The following is a 22,587-nucleotide window of genomic DNA, read 5'->3' on the forward strand; positions in this document are numbered from 1 at the left end:
GGGAGTCAGACGGCCATTGTCCGTGTCCCTCGTTCCGAACTGTCCTCTGGGAGTTAGACGGCCATTGGGAAGGAGGGCCTCGTTTTTCTCATGACAGGTTTCCTGTGACACCAGCTTTGCCCCCACCCCCATCGATGGCTTCAGTGACCGAGTGCAGGTCGCAGGCATCTCATGATTTAGTGTCTTGGTCAGAGGTATTGGAAGTTCTGCTATGATGTTTTATAATCCTTTCTGGGAGCATAAAATGTGGGGACTTGGACAGATGTGCTTTGAAACCCCCACAGATGTACAGTGTCAGGTTACACTGTCCTCTCTTTCAACTTTGGGATTCGACTCATAGTCTCTGGCATGTGTTTTCATAAGTCCATATTCCTTTAATACAGGAAAAACTAGGGCCCCCAACCCCTGGAGTTTCTCTCTTTGAACATTTGAAAGTGACTTTGACATTCTGAGCATCAGTGGGAATTGAACAAAGGCCACGAGTTTTCTGCACGTTTAGTCCCAGGTTAAGTGCCCTTTAATCAGCAGAGATTCCCGGGGCTGCTCAGTGTGCCTTCCGGGGAACAGGACATGATATTCAGGACAGGCAGACATCCCCAAAGTGGATCACGTGTTAGCATTTTGGTGCCGACAGGAATCTGAACATTTATCCCTCCTGTGTCGTCTTATCTCCTCACCCATCCTGCTCATCACTACGTACTGGTCACCTGTTTTATGTGGGACATAACCCTTTAAAATTGCATAGGAGTGGCTCATTAACTACCTACTAATTGAAACGGCACATTGGTTACTCTGCTCCTTCTGATCTCTGTCAAAACGCATTCTCTGAAGGATGCCTTCCTGCTGCCATGAATATCCCTTTGGAATACATTTAAAAAAAATACCAATTTGATGGGATTCCTGAGCCTTAACTCCAGAAAATATACTTAGAAAATTTTTAAAGAACATTTTTTTGTAAATAGATACCTACATTCCACTGCAAATGTTTAAGTCTGTAAATATTCTTAAATGAAGACCAGCGATATTGGGCCTTGCCATAAGTGGGCACCTGACATTTTAACCCATTGCATCGGTGACAGGTGGCATTCACTGTCGTGTCCACGATGTGAACTTGTGTTCTGTAGTTTGGAAAGTTTTGAGATATCCAGAAACATTTGTACACCTTCCAGATGTTGAGCTCACTAACCCAAAGTCATCAGTGCAAATAATTGTAAAATGGAGTTTCTCTCAAGTTGTGTTGAATCCCCTTGGGGTGTAGTCTGGTCTCGCTCGCAGAGGCTTTAGCATGTCGGTCTGAAGGGCACGGAGCCCCGCTCCCACCTGCCACTGATGCCCTCCATGCAGCCTGGTTTGGGAAGAGGCGGGCCTCCCTGTGCCAGGGCATCTGGGCACACCCAGGCTGCCTCTCTTGCGGGAGCACTGCAGGCGGGAACTCCAGGGGCAGAGAGTTCAGGGTCCCCGTCCTGGGCATCCCTCCGGGGAAAGGTGGGGATGAGTGGCCTCACTTACCCTTCCTTCTCATGCCTCTGAAGGGAAACTTCAGTTGTCAAGCCTTTTGGACTGTAACAGTGGACCTTAAGAGAGAGAGTCATTAGGGACCGTTCTGGATCCGTCTGAAGTCGACCTATAGCCCAGACATTTCTGGGGCAGCCACAGGATCCCCCGGGCAAAGTAAGCCATTTTCAGGCCCAGCCTCGTGTGACCACGGGCTGCCTCTCAGCGTCTCTGGGTCTCCTTGCCTTACGTCCCCGGGACCCCTAACCGTGACTGCATTTAAAGAGTTCCCTGAGAGTCGTGGGAAGCCTTGTGCTAGTACAGAGCAGGTATTTCTTGGTGTTTGGTATAACTACTTACCCTCTGTTAACGAGTAACTGCGTAGTTACAGGCAATTAGATTTTATTTCTCCTGACGATCTACTGAGTTAATCAACTGAAGAAACCAACCCCACCCCAGATACCGTCCTTTTGCCCTTAAACCTGGCCCGCTGTTGAGCGCGTTGTGGGGAGCAGCCCGTGGTGTCCCGAGGACCCGTGCTCCCTGCGCGGGGCCACAGGGCCTTGGGTGTGCTACTCTGTCTTGTTCTGTCCTGATGAGAAATGGTAACGTCACATTTTACATTCTGATCCTCCAGGGGGAAAGCCACTCCGCTTCTGCTTTTCTGAAGAGGTGGCATCGACAGTGCTCTCCAATGGAGACCAGAGTCACGCGCCTGGGAGTAACGTGCCAGCCACAGGCCCCGGGGAGCCCAGAGCGGGGAGCGCAGCTTCCGTGTCCGTGCTCGAAAACAGGAGCCGAGATGCTTCCAAGAGAGCAGAGCCGCCCAGGTTTTCCGTGGACATCAAGACGCCTGCATTTCACCCGAAGCAGGAGGTCTCCATCTCCAGGGACACCGCAGACTTCCCTTCACATTCGGTTCAGACTTTTCCGGAAGGAGCAGACCTGCAGCTCTTGTCCGCGAGCCCGGCTCACCCCCTGAAGGAGAAGCTGTCTGATTTGCACACGAGGGAGCACGCTGCGGGGGGACGGAAGGTGCCGGCCCCGGACCTGGTGCCGCTAGACCTCAGCGAGCGGTCGAGCCGGGACGACCCCAGCCACAAGGAACTGGCCTCGTCCGTGCAGGCTGCGCTGGCCGTTCACCCGTGTCCTTACTGCAGCCACAAGACGTACTACCCCGAGGTCCTGTGGATGCACAAGCGCATCTGGCACAGGGTCAGCTGCAACTCCATGGCCCCCCAGTGGATTCAGCCCAACGGTTACAAAAGCATCAGAAACAACTTGGTTTTCCTGGCCCGGAGCGGACGCACGGGCCCCCCGCCTGCCCTCGGGGGCAAAGAGTGCCAACCTCTGCCCATCGCTCGGTTCACGCGCACTCAGGTGCCGGGAGGGGCGCCGGGGCCCAAAGGCAGCCCCTCGCCCCTGGGCGTGACCCCGAAAGCCGCTAGCGTGCCGAAGAGCAAGGAGAGCCATTCCGGGGGCCCCTGTGCGCTTTGGGTGGCCGGCCCCGACGGGCCCCGGCAGACCAAACCTGGCCATGGCCCTGAGCCGCACAGCGGCCCCACGCAGCTGCCCCTGCCGAAGCCCAGGCAGGAGGCCAGCCCCAGACCGGGGCCCGCGGCGGGCGGCGGTGGCTTCAGCCGAAGTGCCACCCCCACGTCCTCCGTCATTGCCCGGGCAGGCACCCAGCCCCCGACCAGTAGCAGGCCAGGGGACAAGTACGTCACCCCTCCGGCGGGGGCCAGCCTCGGCCCCCCAAATAAGCACAGTGCCCCGGACCCCCTAAAAGCCAAATTCAGCCCCCAGCCTCAGGGTCAGCCACAGGTGAAAGGCGACGGGGGCCCCCCTCTACCTCCCCGCGAGCCCCCCTCCAAGGCCGGCCCCGAGCTGCGGCCGCTGGCTAGCTGTGGAGCGGGCCCCAGGGGGCACGCAGCCCTGCAGGCCCAGCCCGCCCTGCACGCCAGCAAGCCCGCGTCTGACGGCCACGAGAAGCGCCTGGACATCCTCAATATCTTCAAGACGTACATTCCAAAGGACTTTGCTTCTCTCTACCAGAGCTGGGGTGCCAACGGTCCTGCGCTAGAGCACAGAGGTAAGACGAGCGGGCCCCTCCCTGCCCGCCCACGTGAGCGCGGGAGTGATCGTCCTTGGCGGGCCGCACGGAGGAGCCTCTCCTCCGGGGGTCGGGCAGCTGCCTGCCCCATGGCTGTGCGTCCGAACGCAGAACAGAGAGGGTGGGCCAGATGCACCCCTGTCCGGCCCCCACGGCTCTGCCTTCTAGGGCGCAGGTGCCTGGTGCCGGGGGCATGAAGCTGCCGGCCCCGCGGGGCTCCCTCCTGGTGATGTTAATTCAGACATTGCTGAAATTTGACAGGAGCAGGCAGCCTTGATGCCTCTCACGTCCTTTGTCTTTTTGTTTTTATTTTTTATAAGTAAGCTCTTTGCCCAGCATGGGACTCGAACTCGTGACCCCGTATCAGGCTATACTGACTGAGCCAGCCGGGTGCCTTTTCCTTTGTCATTTTAAACATAGAATCAGTAGACGTTCATTGTCCCTTTTCTCTCAAAAGGCAGGAGTGGTTATTTGAAGCGACTATGTTATTTTTGTACATATGTAATTTAAAAATACATAGTTCACTGGCATTAGTAAGCAAACCGTGTGGAGTATGAATGTACTGTACAAAGTTTGGGGGACTGGCTTGTGCCAAATTCCAGAAAAGATAGCCTTTAGTGGCCATCTTCCTTTCCTGCCAGTGTCTGGGTACTGACGCCTCGTCGTGAGCATGATGAGGAACCGCCAGGGACGGCACATGCCGGGTAGGATGCCCTCGTCCTTGAGCGTGAATTGTGGGTAGCTCTCCCTTAAGAGAACATTAGGAGATCTAAGGATTTGCTATTAACCAAAACCAGGCATAGGAAAACCCCGATGGAGCTGTGTCTCTCTGTTCATTACCGTTCTTTGAACTGAATTGTTCATCATGCCCCTGTCATTAAAGTAGGTTACCATCAAAAATGACCTTTGAGATCCGGCCCCTCAAATTCCAGCAAGTTGGAAGCACTTTGGGGAACGTAGTTCAAGGCTTGGTGGAAGTGGTGAACAGTGTGTGAGATGTGCAGTGGCCGTGGGTGCCTAGCGAGAAGGCGGGTCTCTCCCTGGGTTCCCCGGTGCCTCCGGGGACTTGGGCACCTGCCCGGATCCACGGGCACGCTGGGGCCGTCCTGGCACGGTGAGCGGCGCCTTTGGCTCATGAGGAAACACTAAGGTGTTTTTCGACTAGGAAAACACTCGGGGGTGCCACGATCTTGGAGATTTTGCCAGTGGGGTCCTTATTCAAGGTTGGCATCTTTTTCTCCTCGCTCAGAGCCAGGGCTTCTTGTGAACTTTCTAGAAGGAAGCAAAGGTGCAGATGCCCGGAGGTCGTTGAGACACACCGTATGCCGAGGTGCTTGCACGGCACAGCGAGCACCCTTGTGTCTACGACTCTCGTCCCTTCGGGCACAGGTACTCCATGCCGGGGTGGAGCTGGGCACGCGCCCCTCGCAGGTGGCAGAACCCAGCTGGTGCGTGGCTTCGCGTTTTTGCATTTTCAGATTTCAGTTACATTAAGTGAGCTTTGCACGGTCTCAGGGACGTTCTCCAATCACGGAGATTATTTGCTGTGAAACGGAAAAACGATCTATCGGCTGACCTTTAGACCTGATGGCAGATCCATCTCTTTAGGTTTGGGTTGTCTTGGCTGCGAAAGCCGAGACGTTGTAGGCGCCCGGTGGGTGAGTTTCAGTGGGTGCCCGTGTTCCCGGCCGCCGTGACCCTCTCTGTCTGCTCCTTCCGGTGACCGTGGCCTCAGGCGCCCTGACCTAGGGGCTCGCCTCGCTGTGTTAGTGGCTTCTGCCCAGCGCCCAGACGTGGGGCGCGTCACGCAGAGCGCCCCGGCCGGTTCCCACCTGTGAGCGGCTTTCCCTTTGTGCTGCCGTGGGTCGGTGCTGTCTTTGCTTTTCCCCCCAAAAAAGGAGAAGTGAGTCTCAAGGTAAGGTTTTGAGAATTTCAGATGACAGATGAGAAGTACACAGTAGCCTGAAATGTTCTCCTTTTCCTTAAAAATTTTAAATGGTCTCAGGGTTTTGTGTGTGTATTTTTAAGAGAGGTTACATATTTTTCTTTTAAATGTGAAAAATGCTAAATTGTCCGTAACGCATGTGTCCTCCTCTTGGGTTATTGGCTCTGCCCGTGTATACACTGAAATACAGCTAGGTGTGTTTAAGGGTGTTTAGGCTGTTTAAGTTCGCGCATACTTGGGTTTCTTAAGGGGAGTGTTCTAAACTTTTCAGCTGTGATATACTATTAAGTGCATTTCTAGAAACCATGGTTTCCCAGGTTTAGGGAAGAAGGGATCAGTTTGTCTAGGTCCCTTGGCTGGTGTCCGTGTGGTGGCCGCATGGTTGGACGGGATGCTCCCCTGCATGGCCCTTCCCTCGCGGCTCCCCTTGGGCTCTGGTCTTGACTTTGGGGCCAGGCCTGGGCTCTCTCGCAGGAAGGTCTGTTGACTCTCCGAACGCCTTGGCTGGTCTGCGCCCTGCTCACGTCTCCCGTCTGTAGCCACCAGGCCCTTGCCGGTTCCTTTCTCCTTCTTGGAATGTTTACTTACGGCTCTCCAAGTGTTGTAGTGGAAGGACATCCAGCAGGTTTGGGGCCTGAGTGTCTGAGAGGTGAGTGGAGTATTAATGTTTCCTGTTGTAGAGGCTCTGCTTCCACTTTTGCAGCCTGGGAAGTATGAGCAGCTCCCCAAATCGTTGCCACTGACGCATTTCTGAATGTGCCGGTGACTCAGATTCCTAAGGTTTTTGTCTTCCGCTGGCTGCCGTGTGTCCATAGCCTTTGTGTGCTCCACAGTTGATGTTTGCGTCACGAATCTAGAAAGTTAAGTTCATCTCTAGTCCGGGTCATGTTTTTGGCCTGTCTTACTCTACGAGTCTGTCCGTGCTGTTCGGCTCTCGTTCTGTGGTCTGATGCATTGGCTGTGGGCCTCCTCTCTGGGGGTGTCCCCTGCGGAGTAAAGGTCTCCACTCCTCCACACAGGCCTCGGGGGAACGTGCCGCCCAGCATCAGCTTGCAGTGGGGGAGGCAGAAGTCTGCACAAGAGAATCTTCCAAGAAGAGTAGCCATCTGTTTACATGTGGAACATTTGCGGGGGGCATGTGACTCAGATCTCAGGGCCTGTGATTGTTCACACAGAAGCCCTGGTTTCTGGAGGTGCCTCTGAGGCATCGGTCTTTCCCGACGTGAGGGCGGAGAATTCTCAGAGGTCTTTTCCCCACGTGTGTTTTGATGGATTGATGTTGGTGTGGAAGCCTGCCAAGAGAGAAAGGATGTTCTGGGGCGTGACCACCGTCTCTTGCTGGAGGGACTCAGACTACAGCCCTTAAAGCCCTGGGGTTTCTCTGCATGGCTGGCGAGTCTGGAAACTTCTATCCATAGAGTAGGACTGTTCTGTTGATGGAATAGTAATAAAATAACACATTACCTATATTTTCAGACTTCGTGCTCAGCCTATGTTAGGTGAGAATATGGATTTTAGAATAAAAACTTGAAGATGATAGGAGGAGATTATTCTAGATAGAGTAAGACATAAGGTCTCTGTTGTTGGGACTTGACAAAGTCACTTCTACCAAGGACACATTGATTGTGATGATGATGAGGGGTGCGTGCTTCCTTTGCTTGGTTCTGCGTGGAGTCCCGCAGAAGGTGTCCAGGCTCCTTTCCCCCTTGCAGATGGCATGGATGTTGCAGCATGGTCGGGTTAAATTATCGTCGCAGGGCTCAGGAGCGGAGTCTGCGTCTGCCTCTGGAAGGCTCTCCCCTGCCTTTCACTCGGCCTCCTTTCCCACACAACTCTAGTTTCTAGGTCAGAGTGTTAGAGCTCTTTGCTCACCAGGCAGTCTTCAATTCAAATGAAGTTTATAACCTTTTTGATTAGCTCAGAATTTTGGAGGAGCTTGGGCACAATATTATTGACCATGAAGGGCAAGGATCTTTTCTTAAAAAGTAAAGAGAAAATGATATGGCAAAACACACGGGAGACAATGTGTGTGTGTGTGTGTGTGTGTCCGTGTGCGTGTGCGCACATGCTGAGGCATCCTTAATTCAAGGAAATACAGTCGGCTGAGCAGAAGTGCTGGGTTTTTCTGCTGCCACTTGGATGGGAGATGGGCAGCTGATAGAGTTCCTTACAAAAAAGTCCTGAAACGATGTAGTGTGGGAGGACGCAAACACCATGGTGCTTCTCATGATCCTTAGCAGGTATCCGGTGTAGGCATCGTTAGAATCCACATGGGTGAGCCGTCCCCTTACACCCAGGGGAATCCGCACGACCAAAGTGATCGCCAGGGAAGGTTCTCGTAGGATGAGACTGGGTTGTTTCTCTAAGACCCATGTTCAAGGCTTGCCCCGTGAGAAATGGGACAAGGTCTGCCTTAACAGCGCACACATGTTTTTGAGGATTATGTCCATAACGTTGTCTGCAGTGCAGAAGCGATTCTGTGTTCTTTTGATCTGTGGATGCACTCTGAATTCAGACAAGAATTTGGTTTCAGCTGATCTGATGGAGACCATTTGTCATCCTTTCCATTTGCCTTTTACATTCAAATATCAGATGTTAGGGGCAGACACACTCAGCTCCGTGAGCATCATTTAAAAAAATGTGTTACTCCGGGCAGAACTTTTTCGGGTTGGTTTTTTTGTGTTGTGTTTCCGTCGAGTTACCGTTGAGCTCAGCAGCGAGAATGGGGCTCAGGGGGAGGCCCTCTGGAGCCGCTCCCCTGACGTGAGCATTGGCCTTTCTTCAGAGGGACGCAGGTGAGGGCCGTCTGCACCCCCGTTCTCACAGAAGGGAACATGGGGCCAGGGCCTATGCCCAGCCCGATTCCCAGGTGTCCCGTCTGTGCCCCGGAGGGCATGCGGGCACACAGGTAAGGGGCCAGGCGGGCGCTGTCAGTGGCGTGGTGGGGACAGGTGGCCAGACCGCAGCGCCCCCGTCCCTGCCCCGGCCGTCTCCGCGGCACCACCCGATCTCCAGGCAGTGGATGGCGGGAGGGCGTCCAGTTGCCCTGAGGCCCCGCACCCCCCTGGGGCCGCAGTATGGGTTTCAGGTCCCGTGGTTTACGTCCCCTCGCCGTCCTGCGTGTACCCGCTGTCGGCAGGGCCTGGGGGACGGCTGCTGGTCGTGCCCCATCACCCCGTTAGACAGACTAATGATGTTTTCCTCTCGCCCCCGCCCCTGCCGCCGCCCAGGGACGCTCCGGACGCAGGCCCGCCAAGGAGACTTCGTCTGCGTGGAGTGCGGGAAGCGTTTCCACCAGTCCAGCCGCCTCAGGGCCCACACGCGGGCCCACACAGGTACCCCGCCCGCCACTGGGCCTGCGCCCGCCGCGGACCCCGGGGGGGCACCTGGGAGCCCAGCCGCCTCGGCCCTGGCTGCATCCCCGGCCGCTGGCACGCGAGCCCCGGCCCGGGGGGCCTCACGCCCCAGCCTCTCCCGCCCGGGCCCCGGCACGGGCTTTCCTCCACATCCGAGCACCGTGCGGTTTAAGTTGAGATAAGCCTGTTTGCAGATGTCCCGTTAAGAGAGTCGAGGCCTCAGCAATGACTGTGTTCATGCGTCCCGCTGCCCCCAGCACCACCTACGTCCCCGAGCCCCCGTCAGCGTGACACGCGGCGCGGGGTCTCTCCTCCCGGCGCGGTGTACCCTGTACTCTGTGCCCCTGCGCTGGTCAGTGCCGTGGCAGGAGCCCCGGGCCTGTGTGTGCCGAGCTTGCCCGCGACTGGGGGGGCCGAGAGCCGTGCGTGGGGACCCCGCGGCCCACGGGAGGAGGGGCCGGAGGGCTCCGTGTGGGAGTGTGGAGGATGCGGGCAGCAAGCCCGTGTGATGCAGACGACAGGGGCCAAATGGTAAGTAAGGCAGGAGGAGGGCCCCCCTCCACGGACACTGAGGATTAGCGCTGTCGGTGACGGCTTTCTCCAGCAGCGAGGGCTGCGTTAGAGAGCCGAGGCCCAGGCAGCTCCGGCCCCGTCTCTGACGGCGAGTGTTGAAGCAAATTGGTCTTTCCCGGCCCCGGGCGAGGGCAAGTGCTTTATCTGTAAGGGCCTCGCTTCGTGCGCGAGACGAAGCTGGTGCGCTCCCGTTCCCACCGTGGCGTTGGAGTCTAATGACCCCCGGGGTGCGGAAGCCCACGTCACCTCCGCAGATGCCCCCAAACAAGTAGGTCTTCCGGTTAACTGGATGTCGGGTTTTAATGTGGTCGCTGGGAAGAGGCGTGCCCTGATGCTCAGCACAAAAGCACCCAGTGGTTTTTCTTTTTGCCAGAAGTGTCAGTAACTGCGTTGCTTTGATGTAGACCCAGCCCTTCAGGACAGTCTGGGGGCAATCGGCAAACCCCGACGGCCGTCGCGGCCCTGAGTTACGAGGACGCGGCAGGTGCACGCAGCTGCTGTTGGTCCTGCTGGGGGCGAGGCAACTGGTGAGACCCGAGGTGCCTCGCCACACTAGAGAGTCCTGCTTTTCTACCCAAGGTGTCATTGCACAAGCTTGCTCGAGAACCAGTTTCGCCAGCTTCTTCCGTAGCATGGCGTGTTGGTATTCCTCCGTGAGAAGCGCCGGGCTGTGTGTGGCGCTCCACGGCTGTGTCTGCTCCTCGATCTGGTTCCCTGCCTGACACACTCGGCCGGCACAGTCGCCGTGCACGGGTACCCGTGTGCATGCCTGCCTCACGCGTGTGGCCCGGCATGTGTGGCCTTCGCATGTTCACTGCTGTGTCCACACGACGTGGCCGCGCTCTTGCACACGCTGATGGAGGGATTCGGTGTGAGCTCCTCAGTCGCGAGGCACACGCCGTCCTCAGTGGCCTTGCAAGTTGTCCTGGGCTAAGAGCTCTCCCCCCTTCTGTCCCCTCACAGATTGGCACTCCGCCCCTCCTCCCACGGGCATTTTCCGTTGACATTCTGGCTTTCTGATGGGATTCCATAGCTGCACACTGTCCCCTTTATGAAGGAAGAGGCATCTCTTTGCCTCCAGAGCAAGCATCCAGGCCCCGCGGCTGGGTCAGCACAAGCTCGTGGGTCCTGTCCCGATCAACGTTACCATCCGCGGGACTCTGGGCTGTTGAGGGTGGTGAGGGTGATGGAGGCTCCACGGGAAGCGCAAGAGCCCTCCTGGTCTGTTTCTCTAGAAGAGAAGGTTCACGGTGAAGCCACCAGTGAAACGGCCACTGCCACGCAAGGGTGGAACTTAGCACGGACGTGGCCTCCTCAGCGCTTTGTGCTTGTGTTTTATTGCAATTTTAGAATTCCTTTTTGTTGCTAAAAAGGCTTTTCTTCATATGTCATGGACCAAATGCCTTGTCGTGTGTTACAGTTTTTCAGTAAGTGATTTGTCTCTCTCAATAAAACCGATAGTTTTAGAATAGAAAGAAGTTACTTCACAATGCCATGACGGTTTCTGAAATAAGTAACATCTCTCCGAATGTGGAATTAAAAGATCTCCAAACACATGTGACCTCAGCTTGAATTAGGTAGCCCTCTCCTTTTTCACAGAAATAAACCCCCTTGCAAAAAGAGCCCCCACGATGTGTTTGCGGGACGTGGTAACAACAAGGTCGCGCCCTGATCGGAGAACACACGTTGAGATTACAACTGGAGTCAGTGCAAAGTGTTTGTGGTGCATAGGCGACCCGTTAAATCTGCCTAAGACATGGCTTTTTGACGAGAGTGTTTGGTGAGGTGGGAAACGCCAGGCAGATCCACAAAGAGCTCCACGAGATTCTTCAGGAACACACGTCGGGTCTGTTTCCTATGCTATGCATTCATTCTACTCAGTCTCTTTAAAATGTTCCTGTCACAGGGAGAAGTAGGTCAACAAGGCACATCACTAAGACTGCATTTTAAGTTATTTCTGTGTCACTTGTAGGTATGCTGGGAATTCATAAGACTTGATGCTCATCCTTGATTATGATCAAGAAAAGATGTATTTATATTTTTGTCTTTGTCTCCGTGAACTCAAGTTCTGCAGTTCTATACTTATTACCAACTGACCCGTTGACTTCACGTTTACAGGGATGCATGTTACGTGCTCTAAGTGGTTGTTCCCTCTCGGTGCAGGGCCCGCAGTGGGTCAGCTGTCTTTCTGTCCAGCCTTGGGACAGCGCTCGCCCAGGCCTGTGACCCTGATGTTGCACTGGATTGATCTGCCCCTCCCACTGTGGCCACTAGTTTGCTTAATTCCACATTTGAGATCGTGGCCCCTGGTAGTACTTTCTGTCCTTTGTTACATTTAAAATAGCTTTTTTTTTTTTTTTTTTAAGATTTTATTTATTAGAGAGTGAGAGCGAGCAGGCCACACAAGCAGGGCAGGAGGGGCAGAGGGAGAGGGAGAAGCAGACCCCCCACTGAGCAGGGAGCCCGATGCGGGACTCGATCCTAGGACCCTGGGATCGTGACCTGAGCCGAAGGCACGCTTCACTGACTGAGCCACCCAGGCGCCCCTAAAGTAGCTTTTGTTGATGAATCAGTGAATGTTCTGGTTCTCTAAGAAGATCCCATTTCTTTAGCATACTCTGGAATTTAAGAATTCCTAAGGAGGTATGTCTGCCAAGATAATTGAAAGCCAGTCACAGGTACAGGCTTAAATCTTGGTATTTTTCTTATCTTGTAGTTCTCAATGTTGCTGTGTTAGATTTAGGGTATGACACATATCCATGGAACAATTCTGTGGTTATTTATCTGGAGTGGGAGTCATGCTGCTCACCAGCATGTTCTTCCTCATGTTTTGGTGTGCTTTACTAACGTTAAATAATTAATATTTAAGTCAGATCCTTTTCTTGGGAACTTTAGAAGCTGCAGATCATGGGCTTTTTTTTTTTTTTTTTTAAATCATATAACATCTTATATTCATGCAGAAATTATTTGATGTGATACTTAAAGTTAATGGACTTTTACAGATACTCATAATGGAAATTCAGTTTTAAAATAAACATTGATTCAGTCATTAACAGTATTTGTTGAGCACCTACCATGTGCCAGGCTCTGTAATTCTAGGGAGACAAGCAGAGTACTGGGTATTTATTTTTCCCGCTCTGCTGTTTCTTTAGGTCCAGGGGCGGTTCAGACAAGGAAACAGAGCAGAACAGCACAGCGGTGATGGTCCAGGTGGCCATATGGTGAGGGTCCTGGGACCTGGACGTGGGCATTTAGGAGACCAGGGGGCCGTTGTGGGGGCCGGCATGGTGCTCCCTGCAGGAGCCCACCCAGGGGTGGAAGTGCATGTTCCCGTGGAGGAGGAGCGGAGCAGAGTTCGGCGGCGCTGGGGGATGGAGAGCCTCCTGAGGGCGGCGGAGAGCCCTGAGCCGGGGAGGGCGTCATCCGTGTCCTGTCTTTAGAAGGAGTGTTGGGCTTGATGATGTAAAGATGGGTTAGGGCGGGTCCAGACAGGTGGCTGAGCACCGCTTTGGCAGTGCTTGGGGTAATCTGCGAGAGACGTGGGGGCCCAGGTTAGGGTGGGGCTGGCGGAGAGCATGTGTTTGGGCACAGGAGGTGGGGTGTGAGGGAGGGGAGGAGATTGAGTTGACCCCGGTTTTGGCTGCAAGCACCAGCTCTCAGGAGGAGGCCTGCCCTGAGCCCGGAACTTGGCAGGACGAGCAGGGCAAACACGGGTTCCTGGTCCCATCTGAGCTGCGTTTGGGGGTGCCTCCTGGGGATCCAACTAGGAGTGTCCCAACGGGAAAGTGAATATGTGGGTTTGAAGTGGAGAAGAACAGGAGGTGACGTGTGTTTAATAGCTTCCAACGTGGAAATCCAGTCGCACTGAGCGAATTCTACTTTGGGAGAACTAAGTGATATAAACTGTTGAGATCTTGGGGTCCTGAGTAGAGGCTCTGATCTGACTGTCCCCCTCCCCCTGGGCGTGTGGCTTCGCGCAGGTTCCCAGGTCTGTGGACCCCGCGCACGACCGCTGTCCGTCGTGACCGCAGGGGACTCGGGCGCGCGCACACGTGGACGCCGCTGCCCGCAGGCGGAGCTGGGGCACCGGCCCTAACGCCGTTCTCTTTCCCCGGCCTCTCCGGCTTGGTCAGAGCCCGCAGCGTGCTCGCACAGGCTCTCGTTTTACGGACGAGTCGTTCCTTAGAGGGAGGATGTGTCGTTTGAGAAAAGTATTGTCGCCGAGACGCCGGGCCCCGGGCCGCAGCTCTGGGCGCGGAGGCCTCAAGCTGCCAGGCAGGCGCCGTGCCCCCCCTGCAGCCACATTGCGGCCGCCCTGACTTTGCCGGAGTCGTACCCGGACTTTCTGTGTTAGCTGAGTCGGACAGGTCACGATGTCCTGGCTCTCGGAGTGAAACAGGCCATCAGGCACGGCGTCCGGGTCCACGAGACAGAATGGGTCTGATTCCGTTGGGTCAGAATGAACAGAAACTTTGAGGAGAAGTGAAATGATTCTCTTTTGATGTGTTTTTTGGCAGCGCTCTCTTTCCCGTGCGTACGCTGGTCAACGGGCCTTCCTCCCACAGGTGGAGTGGGCAGGATCGCTGGACCCTTGCAAGTTATGGATGTGGATTCAGTAGTAGAGTTTCTAGAAGGAGGCTCGTGGCCACCGTGTCTGTTCGGCAGGCGTTTACTCTCGCAGGGCTTGGGTGCTGGAGGGGAGGGTCCGTCCTCACGAGTGAGGCATGACCACGCTGTGGGCGCATCGTCCCCACCCTCAGGAATAAAGGCCCCGCTGTTTGTGCTTCTTGTAATATGCATTGAATTCCAATCATGAGGGTAGCTAATATTTGAAGCAAAATTCTAAAGGAGAGGAGGGCTTCATGCATATTGTCGTTTCAAGATGCTTTGTCATAGATTTAGCATGACTGAGTAAATGTTTAATTTCTAGTAATCACCAGTATTCATCATTAGAAAGAATATTTTTTAAAAATAATAGGCTGAGGTATGGGTATCATTGTCCTATGGATGTTAGGGGGGAAGAACTAGGAGGTTTTTTGTGTGTGTGTTGTGAAGAAATTGTTTTTTTCTGTTATGTGGTTAAACATTAGAAATTAAAATGATATTTAGAACCAAGAAAAATGAACCCTCTCTCCCTGCAACCCCCTGGTTTTTGGATTTAAAAGACCAGACTGACTTTTGCTGAAATAGGAAATCTGGTGTTTCCAGTGTGTTTAGACTCCTTGCCAAAATTTAAAGACTATGATTAATAGTTTATTTCTTATTATTCTAAATGTTATTTTAAAATAGTTAAGCCAGAGAAATAATTCCATTAATCAAAATAAGGGGAAATGAGAAAATAAATGGGACCCTAATCTATCTCCTGTTTAGCTGTGGATATTATAATGCAGATGATGGAGAAATCACATAGCGGGCGTACTTGAATACATGGACAGTCAGATTTCAGATCATTGTTAGATTCTTAGCATCACAGATCAGATTTCAAAATCCAGTCGGTGTCTAAACAGCTTTCATATTCATAAAACCAAACATCTTAAAACACATTATCCATTTTTCTCTTAAGTCAAACGTACTGTGAAAACTTGTGAACAGGTTGAGTGATTCGTGTAAAGTGACACGCGGTCACGTGAGCCGCCACTCACCCGCGGCTCAGCGAGGAGAGGTCGTGGTCAGGAAGGTGCTGCGTGCGATATCGTTAGGCAGTGAGTGCCACACACGTGTGCCAGATGCTAGTCGTGTGCCCCTCCGTCTGAAGGCTGAGAGGTCCGTGTGTGTCCTGGGAGGGGTTTATGTCATCGGCCCCCCAACAGTGAGTACATATACATCCCCTTACCTTATAAAGACAAAAGGGAAGAAAGTAGACCTCACAAAGTTCCAGAAGTCCATATCCATCTCTAGAACATTGAAATGCATTAAGGAAGATAATTATTTCTTTCAACATTACTGAAAAGCCCACAATTCACACAGCAGCAAAAAAAAAAAAAAAAAGCCAAATTTTCCAGAAACGTGTTTCTCTGAGTACTCTGTCTTGTAGGGGGGAGAAAGCAACCTGCGTGTGCTCAAAATACTGTGTGCACTTAAGTATTTCTGTAACTCCTTTCTTCCGTGACTACATTTCCCCTTTGCCTGATTTCTCAGATGAATTTCTTTCATTTCCTAAAAAGCCTGTAGGACAGCTGTATTGAGTAATAAAATGTGGTCCCAATGAATCAGTAAGTCAGAATGACTTCCTTAGAGAACGAGATGCTATTTGAACATATCCCTTCAATTTTAAAGCATATTTTTGCATCTCTGTGTCTAGATTTATGGACTAAATTTAACAACCTGGTTATTAGGGTTACCAGATTTTGCAGTTCTTCTGAAACATTTTTAAAACTTTCTGAGCTTTGCAATTTAAAACTTCTGTCCTTTATGGACGAGGCCTGTCCTCCTGTTACCTCTCTATTGGTGTTTTTTTTTATCTGCCCCGTGCAAGTTTGTGTATCCTGGTCCCAAGGAAGAGAGGTCCAGGTGACTGTTGGGGGTGCATTCTGAGTTGTGTGTACAGCATCCACACTGTTTAGAATCGCCTGCAAGTTTGTTTGCTACGTACAGTTACTTTGTAGAGACTTCCAAGGCCATTCATGTAACAACTAACAATAACTCTCATTTTTCTCTTGGCAAGCACAAAGGCCATTTTCCTTCCTCGAATGTATCTAGAAGCAGTTCTGAAAGCACCCTGTTGATGAATCTCTCCGTGGTGTGATGTCGCGGTGCAAAAGATGTAAAACCTCGCTCTCAGCTTCCTGCAGGAAATTCACCATCTACTTGATGTCAGATAAACTTCTGCTTGTACCACTGTGCCCGCCCTCAACCCCCCCTCCCCCAGAATTTTTGTCGAGTATCTTACTGGACCTCCTTCAGTGTTGATTACAGGATGTCATGAATGTAGGGCTAGTTTTAAATAGGAGCTTTCTGAAACTATTAACTAAAAAGAAGCACTTAATTCATGATGTCAACCAGAACCCCCCACCCCTGATTTCTAGGGTTCCTGGAGGCATAGCTGGAAACCAGTTAGAATTGTACGAGTGCTGTGGTTTGTGTATGCATGTTAATTTCAAGCGATCGGTCTCACTTCATCAAGACTTTAGCTGAAGGTTAATGCAGTTTAGTAAGATTAATCTTGCCCTGTTGTTTTTGTCCTCAGATCGTGAACTCCATTGTTCAAATAGTGATGCTTCAAATGTCATTTGAGAGCCTTCTCTAAAAGCTACAGCTCACATTTATTCCCATTTTTATCTTGCAGTGCACTTGACTTTAGAATACCCCTTCTGTTTTTCGAACATGGTAATTATTTATGGAAATTGGTAAAAGCACTCTGGATTCTGACAGACCTATGTGAGAGCTGTCCTTTTCTTATTGTGTTTGTATGACCCCCAAATTCAGCCTTGTTTTGAAACTATCATTCACCTGTAAATCTGCTTTGTACTACAAAAGTCTGCTTTTTTGGGAATCCTCCCCCAATTCCATCTTGCCACCCTTTGACCTTCAGAGATCGTTCAGACACTATTATTTGCCATTCTTGTATGTGAAACAGAGAAGTCTAAGGATCCTCTCTGAATCTCTGGAAATGATTGTCTAAAGCTGCCTCGTAAGGCAGGAAGGCCCATTTAAAATCTCTCCTGCTCGAGCACAGTGACCACTGAAGTCAGGGGTCTTCACCGGCCTGATGGGGTTGCTGCCTGAAGGTCATTGTTTGTGTTCTTGGGTGTTGATAAGGAAATTAATAGGAAAAATGCACTTAGGCTCCAAAAGGCAGAAATGAGCTTTTCTGTTGTCTGCTTTCTCTCACCCAGGGGAGAGACCGTTCTAACCAGACACCGTCCGGACAGTGCCTCTCGGAAAGGGAACCTAGAGACTCCCTTCCAGCGTACCCCGTGCCCCGCGACAGCCGTGCACAGCCCCCTCGTGGACGTCCCAGCAGTGCCCCCAGCCACCCCGTGGAAGAGCAGCTGCAGGACTCCCGCCCGGACACCTCCGATCCTGGAGCCCTGTGCTGGAGTGGAGACGGAAGGGAGATGCTTCTCCTCCTTGTGAAACGTTTCAGAATAAATGAAGATGGTCTACTCTAGAATCCCATGTAGATATTCTCTATGCATCTGTGTGCTCATCCACCACAGTCCCCTATTTTCTTACAATGAACAGTGGTGTTGGCAGGCACGAGAGCACAGGCATCTGTGGTGTTCCAGACACGTTTGAGACACTGGAGAGAGATTCTCGTGCGTGTCCGAGAGCCTGAAGAGCCGAGCGCCGTGCGGGAGCCGCCGACGCTCAGGAGGACTGGCGGGTAATGTCAGGACACGCGGTGGTGGAGCTGAGGTTGGCAGAGTATTAACACCACAGCCTCTCTGTGTCGTAGGGGGTCTTTAAGGTAGTCCGTACGAGAGCCAAAGGAGGTAGCGTCGGGCACTGTGGAAAGCGGGCTCGCTGGTGCGGGGCCGCGGCCACGTCCTAACTTCTGGGGTGGCCTTCGGGGGCCGTGGGCATTTCCCGTTTGCTCTTTCCGTCCTTCCCATCATCTGTGCTCAGCGAGCCCACAGAGGAAACACGTCTATGGGAGTGCTTATATTCTGTTTCGGAAAAGAGCTAGTTGAACACTAAGACAAGCAGGCTTCTTTGTTTATTCTCAGGACCTTTTTGTAACAGGGCTACATTCTGCAAACTGCTCACCAAGGAAGACTGCCCGTAAATTCTCTAGCCACCGAACCCTCCTGGTCTAGACCCATTTTAGTGATGGCGGGAGAATCCCTGAGCAGGTTTGGGGGCCCTGGTGCTCTGGAACCCTCTGCTCCCCCTCTCCCCCACTTCCATCTGTCCCTCCACCAGCCCAGCAAGTAGATAGATGTCTTTTCTTCTGGGGCCTGGGGACCTCCGCAGGATGAGTACCTTCATTCCCAGAGCGTGGAGGTCCCCAGGCCCCTGGGTGGCGGCGGCTTTATATACCTCTTCCTCAGTCCCGTAAATGCAAGTTTTTGTGGTGGGGGTTAAGGCCCATAACAAAGGATCTTAAACCGTGCAGTGTACGCAGTTAAAATTGTATTCCACAGATATAAATATTTTCTTTTCCTATTACCGTGACACTATGTGTGATGGTAATATTTCTGAGAGTTTCAGATTTTTGCACATATGATTTTATGCATTATCAAAAGTTACTGCTGCCTTGAATGAAAAATGTTCTGTGAAATTTTTTGCAAAAGCTTTACTAGGTTTTTTTTAATTGTGAAATTTTGTAAAGGCAGGAAATGGATTAAAACGAGCATGCTAAATATATTTTTCAAAAAAGCAATAATTTTACATGTACAGAAATTATCCTAACCTTTAATACTGGTGAGAGCGACAGTTTACTTAATACAGTAATGGATTAGTGCAGTTTTTTGTAGAAAATGGGCTTCTGATACAAAGATTTGTTTAAACACGTGCGCACGCACACACACACAAACCCTAAAGTGTGGTTTTCCTGTTCTAATGATTTGTTGAATTATTATTATATTATTATTATTGTTGTTAATGTTGTTATTAGTTAATGTTTGGTTCTGGATTCTACTTGTTACTGAATTTAAATTACTTGAGGTTCCGGTTACGTGGCAACACTTGCAAACAATGCGATGTAACTGACCAGCTTCTCCATACATATGGATGTGCACACACGTATGTATACGTATGTGTGTGTATGTGACGTCTTTACTTATTTTTTCCTGATACTCTTACACCAGATATGTACCAGAATGATCTGTTGTGTCGGTGTAATTAGGAATGTCACGCAGATTCTATCGAGCAGCTGTAATTGACTGTTCTGTATTTTGAGCAAAGTTGCAGAGACACATTCCTCTGTTCACCTTAGAAATCAGAATGCCTTTCTGTTGACTTACGTTTGATCATTTTGATAGTTTCCCCAAAGTAATAACTTCCGCATTTCATTTTCTGGGCTGAAAGTGAATAGTGACAGTTCAGGAATGCACAGGGGCTACTGATCCGGTCCTGTCTTTCTCTGTGTTCTAGCGATTAAAAGCAGTTCTGTACCCAAAGTGACACGGAGGTGTCGTGTCCATTCTTCCTGTTTCGGAAGCGGCACCCGGGAGCCCCGCCGGCAGTCGGAGCTGCCTGGTGGCAAGAGGGGGGCGCGCCGGGGGTCCCATGGGCCGAGCGCGCAGCCCGAGTCCGCTTACAGAAGCGTGTGCCGTGCAGAGCGCAGAAGTAGGTTTGCACGTAACTGAGCAGATGGAGGAGGACCCTCCGAGGACGCCACCCTCCAAGACATGCCGTTCTCGGGCCTGACTGTGGTTTCTTTCTCCCACTGGCCATCAGTATTGTTGGGTTTGTTAATGCGTTGATGTCCGTTTGACCATTGTATTTAATATGATTTGTGTTTTCTTATTTATTTAGCCAATATGTTTTGATTCGCTTTTTTTCGAATGATAATTCCCGCACGATCTCTCCTGTGAGTCCTCTTCTGACTGTTACAGACTCTTCCTGCTACCTCTACCGACCTGCTGTTTCCTCGTTTCTTAACAGGATTTTTACAGTGTTGGCGTCTAATGTAACTTAGACAATAAAGGGTTTGGTTGTCTACACTGCAGCTTCTCCGGGTATCTCCCCGCCCCGCCTGCGCTCCTGGCGCGGCTTCGTTGGTCTGGCTCTCCTCACCCTCTCCTCCTCCCGGCTCACGTCTCTTCCTCGTTGTCCAAGTCAAATAACGCAGAAATAATAGCTTATAGGAATCTTTCAGGTTATTCACTCATATTCCTTAATTTGAAGAATGAACATTTAAATTCTCTGAAAAATCAGCTGGTAAGCCTCTTCCCTGGGACACACTCAGCCCTTCTGCCACTTTCCTGCCTGCTTTGGGAGGGTCTCTTGGCGTCTCAGATGGATACATTTCACGTTGGTCAAAACACAGTCCAGATCTTCAAGGCACGTGGATTTTGCCTTTCCAGTTTTGAAAAGTATTAAATGCTTTGAGAGGTCCCTCCGATACGTACTTATTTTTGAAACCAAGAAAGACACTGGTTTCCTGAAATGCACGTGCCCCAGGAAATTGCTCTGGTTAATAATTACGCGTGGCCGCAGGGTCAGGTGAAGATGTGGAGTTTGCCCAGTGTGTCGAAAGCCATCTTCAGACTTGGCCGCCCTGTCACGGGTTATGTAACGTTATAGAAACATCTAGATAAGGGCACACGCACACATAGATTGAGTAATTGAGCACTGCTTTAGGATGGATGTAGTGTTGAGTGCAGCAAGTAAGAGGTGCCGTCTCTCTCGGTGCCTCCCAGGGAGCTGCTCGTTCTTCCCCCTGAGAGAGCGAGAGCGAGTGAGAGCGCTCATAACCCATGGGATGAGTGTCCCCTGTGCCCTTGGATCACCAAGGGACTACACGTGTCAGTCTGTGTCCAAAAGACACTGCACCTCCTGGATTCTCGTGGCCAGAGTCCCTTTACCAACACTCCTGCTTTAAAGCAAAATACGATCACCCCCCAAACCCCGAGAGGTTTCAATGATGTACAAACAAGAGGGACTGTATTTGTCTAACTTTTCCTTCCCACTTTCTAGACGAAGTAGCATATGCTGTTTTACTGCTTTTAACTTTGGTGAGTTCTAAGTGCAGAGCATTTTGTTCACTGAGAAAAAGAAAAATCACCGGCCAGCACTCCCAGCGGTGGTGTAAGTGCACTCCCGGGCCCCCGCACGCCCGTGTCACGGGACCGAGGGAAGATGTTCATTCTTCACCAACTTTGCTAATTATTCTTTGAGGCAGTAAAATGCAAAAGATCATAGAATTTGTATTTCTTTTTTTTTTTTAAATACAATTTATAACATTATATTTTGTACTCTTTATATTAGAATTTGTAACTAGATTGATGTATTTAACTCTATTTCTGAAAAAATAATTCAATGTTTCAGTTATGTGATAAAAATATTTAGATAAAACATATTCATTCTATTGGAATTTGAAATCAATAAAAAGATCTTGGAGTTCTTGAGATTTGTTAAGATCTTTTTCCCTGGTTTCAGGAGGTGGCCTAAATCCTTTGTCTTGATCTGTGGTTTTCTATATTTGTTGGCAGAACACAAAGCCAAGTGTTGGCACTCTTTCTATAAGCAGAAGAGTTTTAAGCATGATTCACAAGATAATTCATCTAAGACTATGTCAAAATGGCCAGAGTGTTTTTTTTTTTTTTTTTAATCTTTTGTAGACTCCAGGGCATACAACACTGTTTGTTTGTTTTGGAAGGTGATGCTATAGTTCTCGTTTTCTCCTGAAGCTCATCTCTCCATTCCCGCACCAGACGCACACACCATTCGCGCTCTCGCCGTGTAAGCCACGCGGCGTGTACAGGATGGACTCAGAACGAACCCCCAGTCAGATGAAATGATGGCATCAGGAACTTGGGGGTTCCGAGGCACTCACGGAACTTGAATTTAAAAAGATGTAAAGTGTTTTCAAGTTAGAAGGTATGACTATGTCTCCACTGGCAGAAAAGAGAGGAGGTGTGGGTGGGCCCTTGCACATGGCCTTAGGGTTGTGCCATGGAGGAAAGGAGAAGGCCGCACGGGGTGCAGCGCCCCAGGCCTGCGCTGGCGTCTGTCTGGTGGGGAGACAGCACGCCGAGTTCATGCCCCTCTGCTCGACAATGGGAGCACCATCTGAGGGGTTCCCCGAAAGGCTGTTAGGTTTCATAGCGTGCAGAAGCAGACCTCATCGCAGGTGGGGTTTATGGCTCACACTGCTGACAACCTCTCATCCTGGTGGGTGGCTGGTTCTAGGACAGGGTCTTGATTTTAAATGAGGACCTGGCAACACCAAAGTCTGGAGAAGGCAGCTGACATTAACTGAAGAATGAGAGCCTGTGCTAGGACCAAGCGGGAATCCCCGGCCCGAGTCTCCTGGTACCCTCTGATGCAGGGAACTCTTTCCAGAGGACACGGGCGTGGGAGCTCAGGTTCAAACCCAGGGAGACACCTTCCCCAGGCCCGGGCTTTCTACAGGTAGCCATGCTCCTCCCTCCAGGAAGGCACTTTCATTCCGTCTACCTGCCGTCACCGAAGAGCACAGTGAGCCACGGGAGTTG

General features: G+C 51.4%; 1 protein-coding gene across 1 annotated transcript in view; it reads left to right on the forward strand.

Annotated features, from left to right (window-relative positions):
* The window catches only part of ZNF516 (zinc finger protein 516), a 68,112-nt gene extending 46,614 nt beyond the window's left edge, over nucleotides 1-21,498 (forward strand). The window contains 5 exon segments of the mRNA XM_032422946.1: nucleotides 2,132-3,586; nucleotides 8,783-8,882; nucleotides 9,677-9,749; nucleotides 17,317-17,332; nucleotides 17,335-21,498. Of these exon segments, the coding sequence (XP_032278837.1) occupies nucleotides 2,132-3,586; nucleotides 8,783-8,882; nucleotides 9,677-9,749; nucleotides 17,317-17,332; nucleotides 17,335-17,375 (1,685 nt within the window). The 3' untranslated portion in view covers nucleotides 17,376-21,498.
* Nucleotides 21,499-22,587: the final 1,089 nt, after the last annotated feature.

This window comes from Phoca vitulina, unplaced genomic scaffold, assembly GCF_004348235.1.
Source record: "Phoca vitulina isolate PV1807 unplaced genomic scaffold, GSC_HSeal_1.0 scaffold27, whole genome shotgun sequence".
In the NCBI taxonomy this organism is placed as follows: Eukaryota; Metazoa; Chordata; class Mammalia; order Carnivora; family Phocidae; genus Phoca; species Phoca vitulina.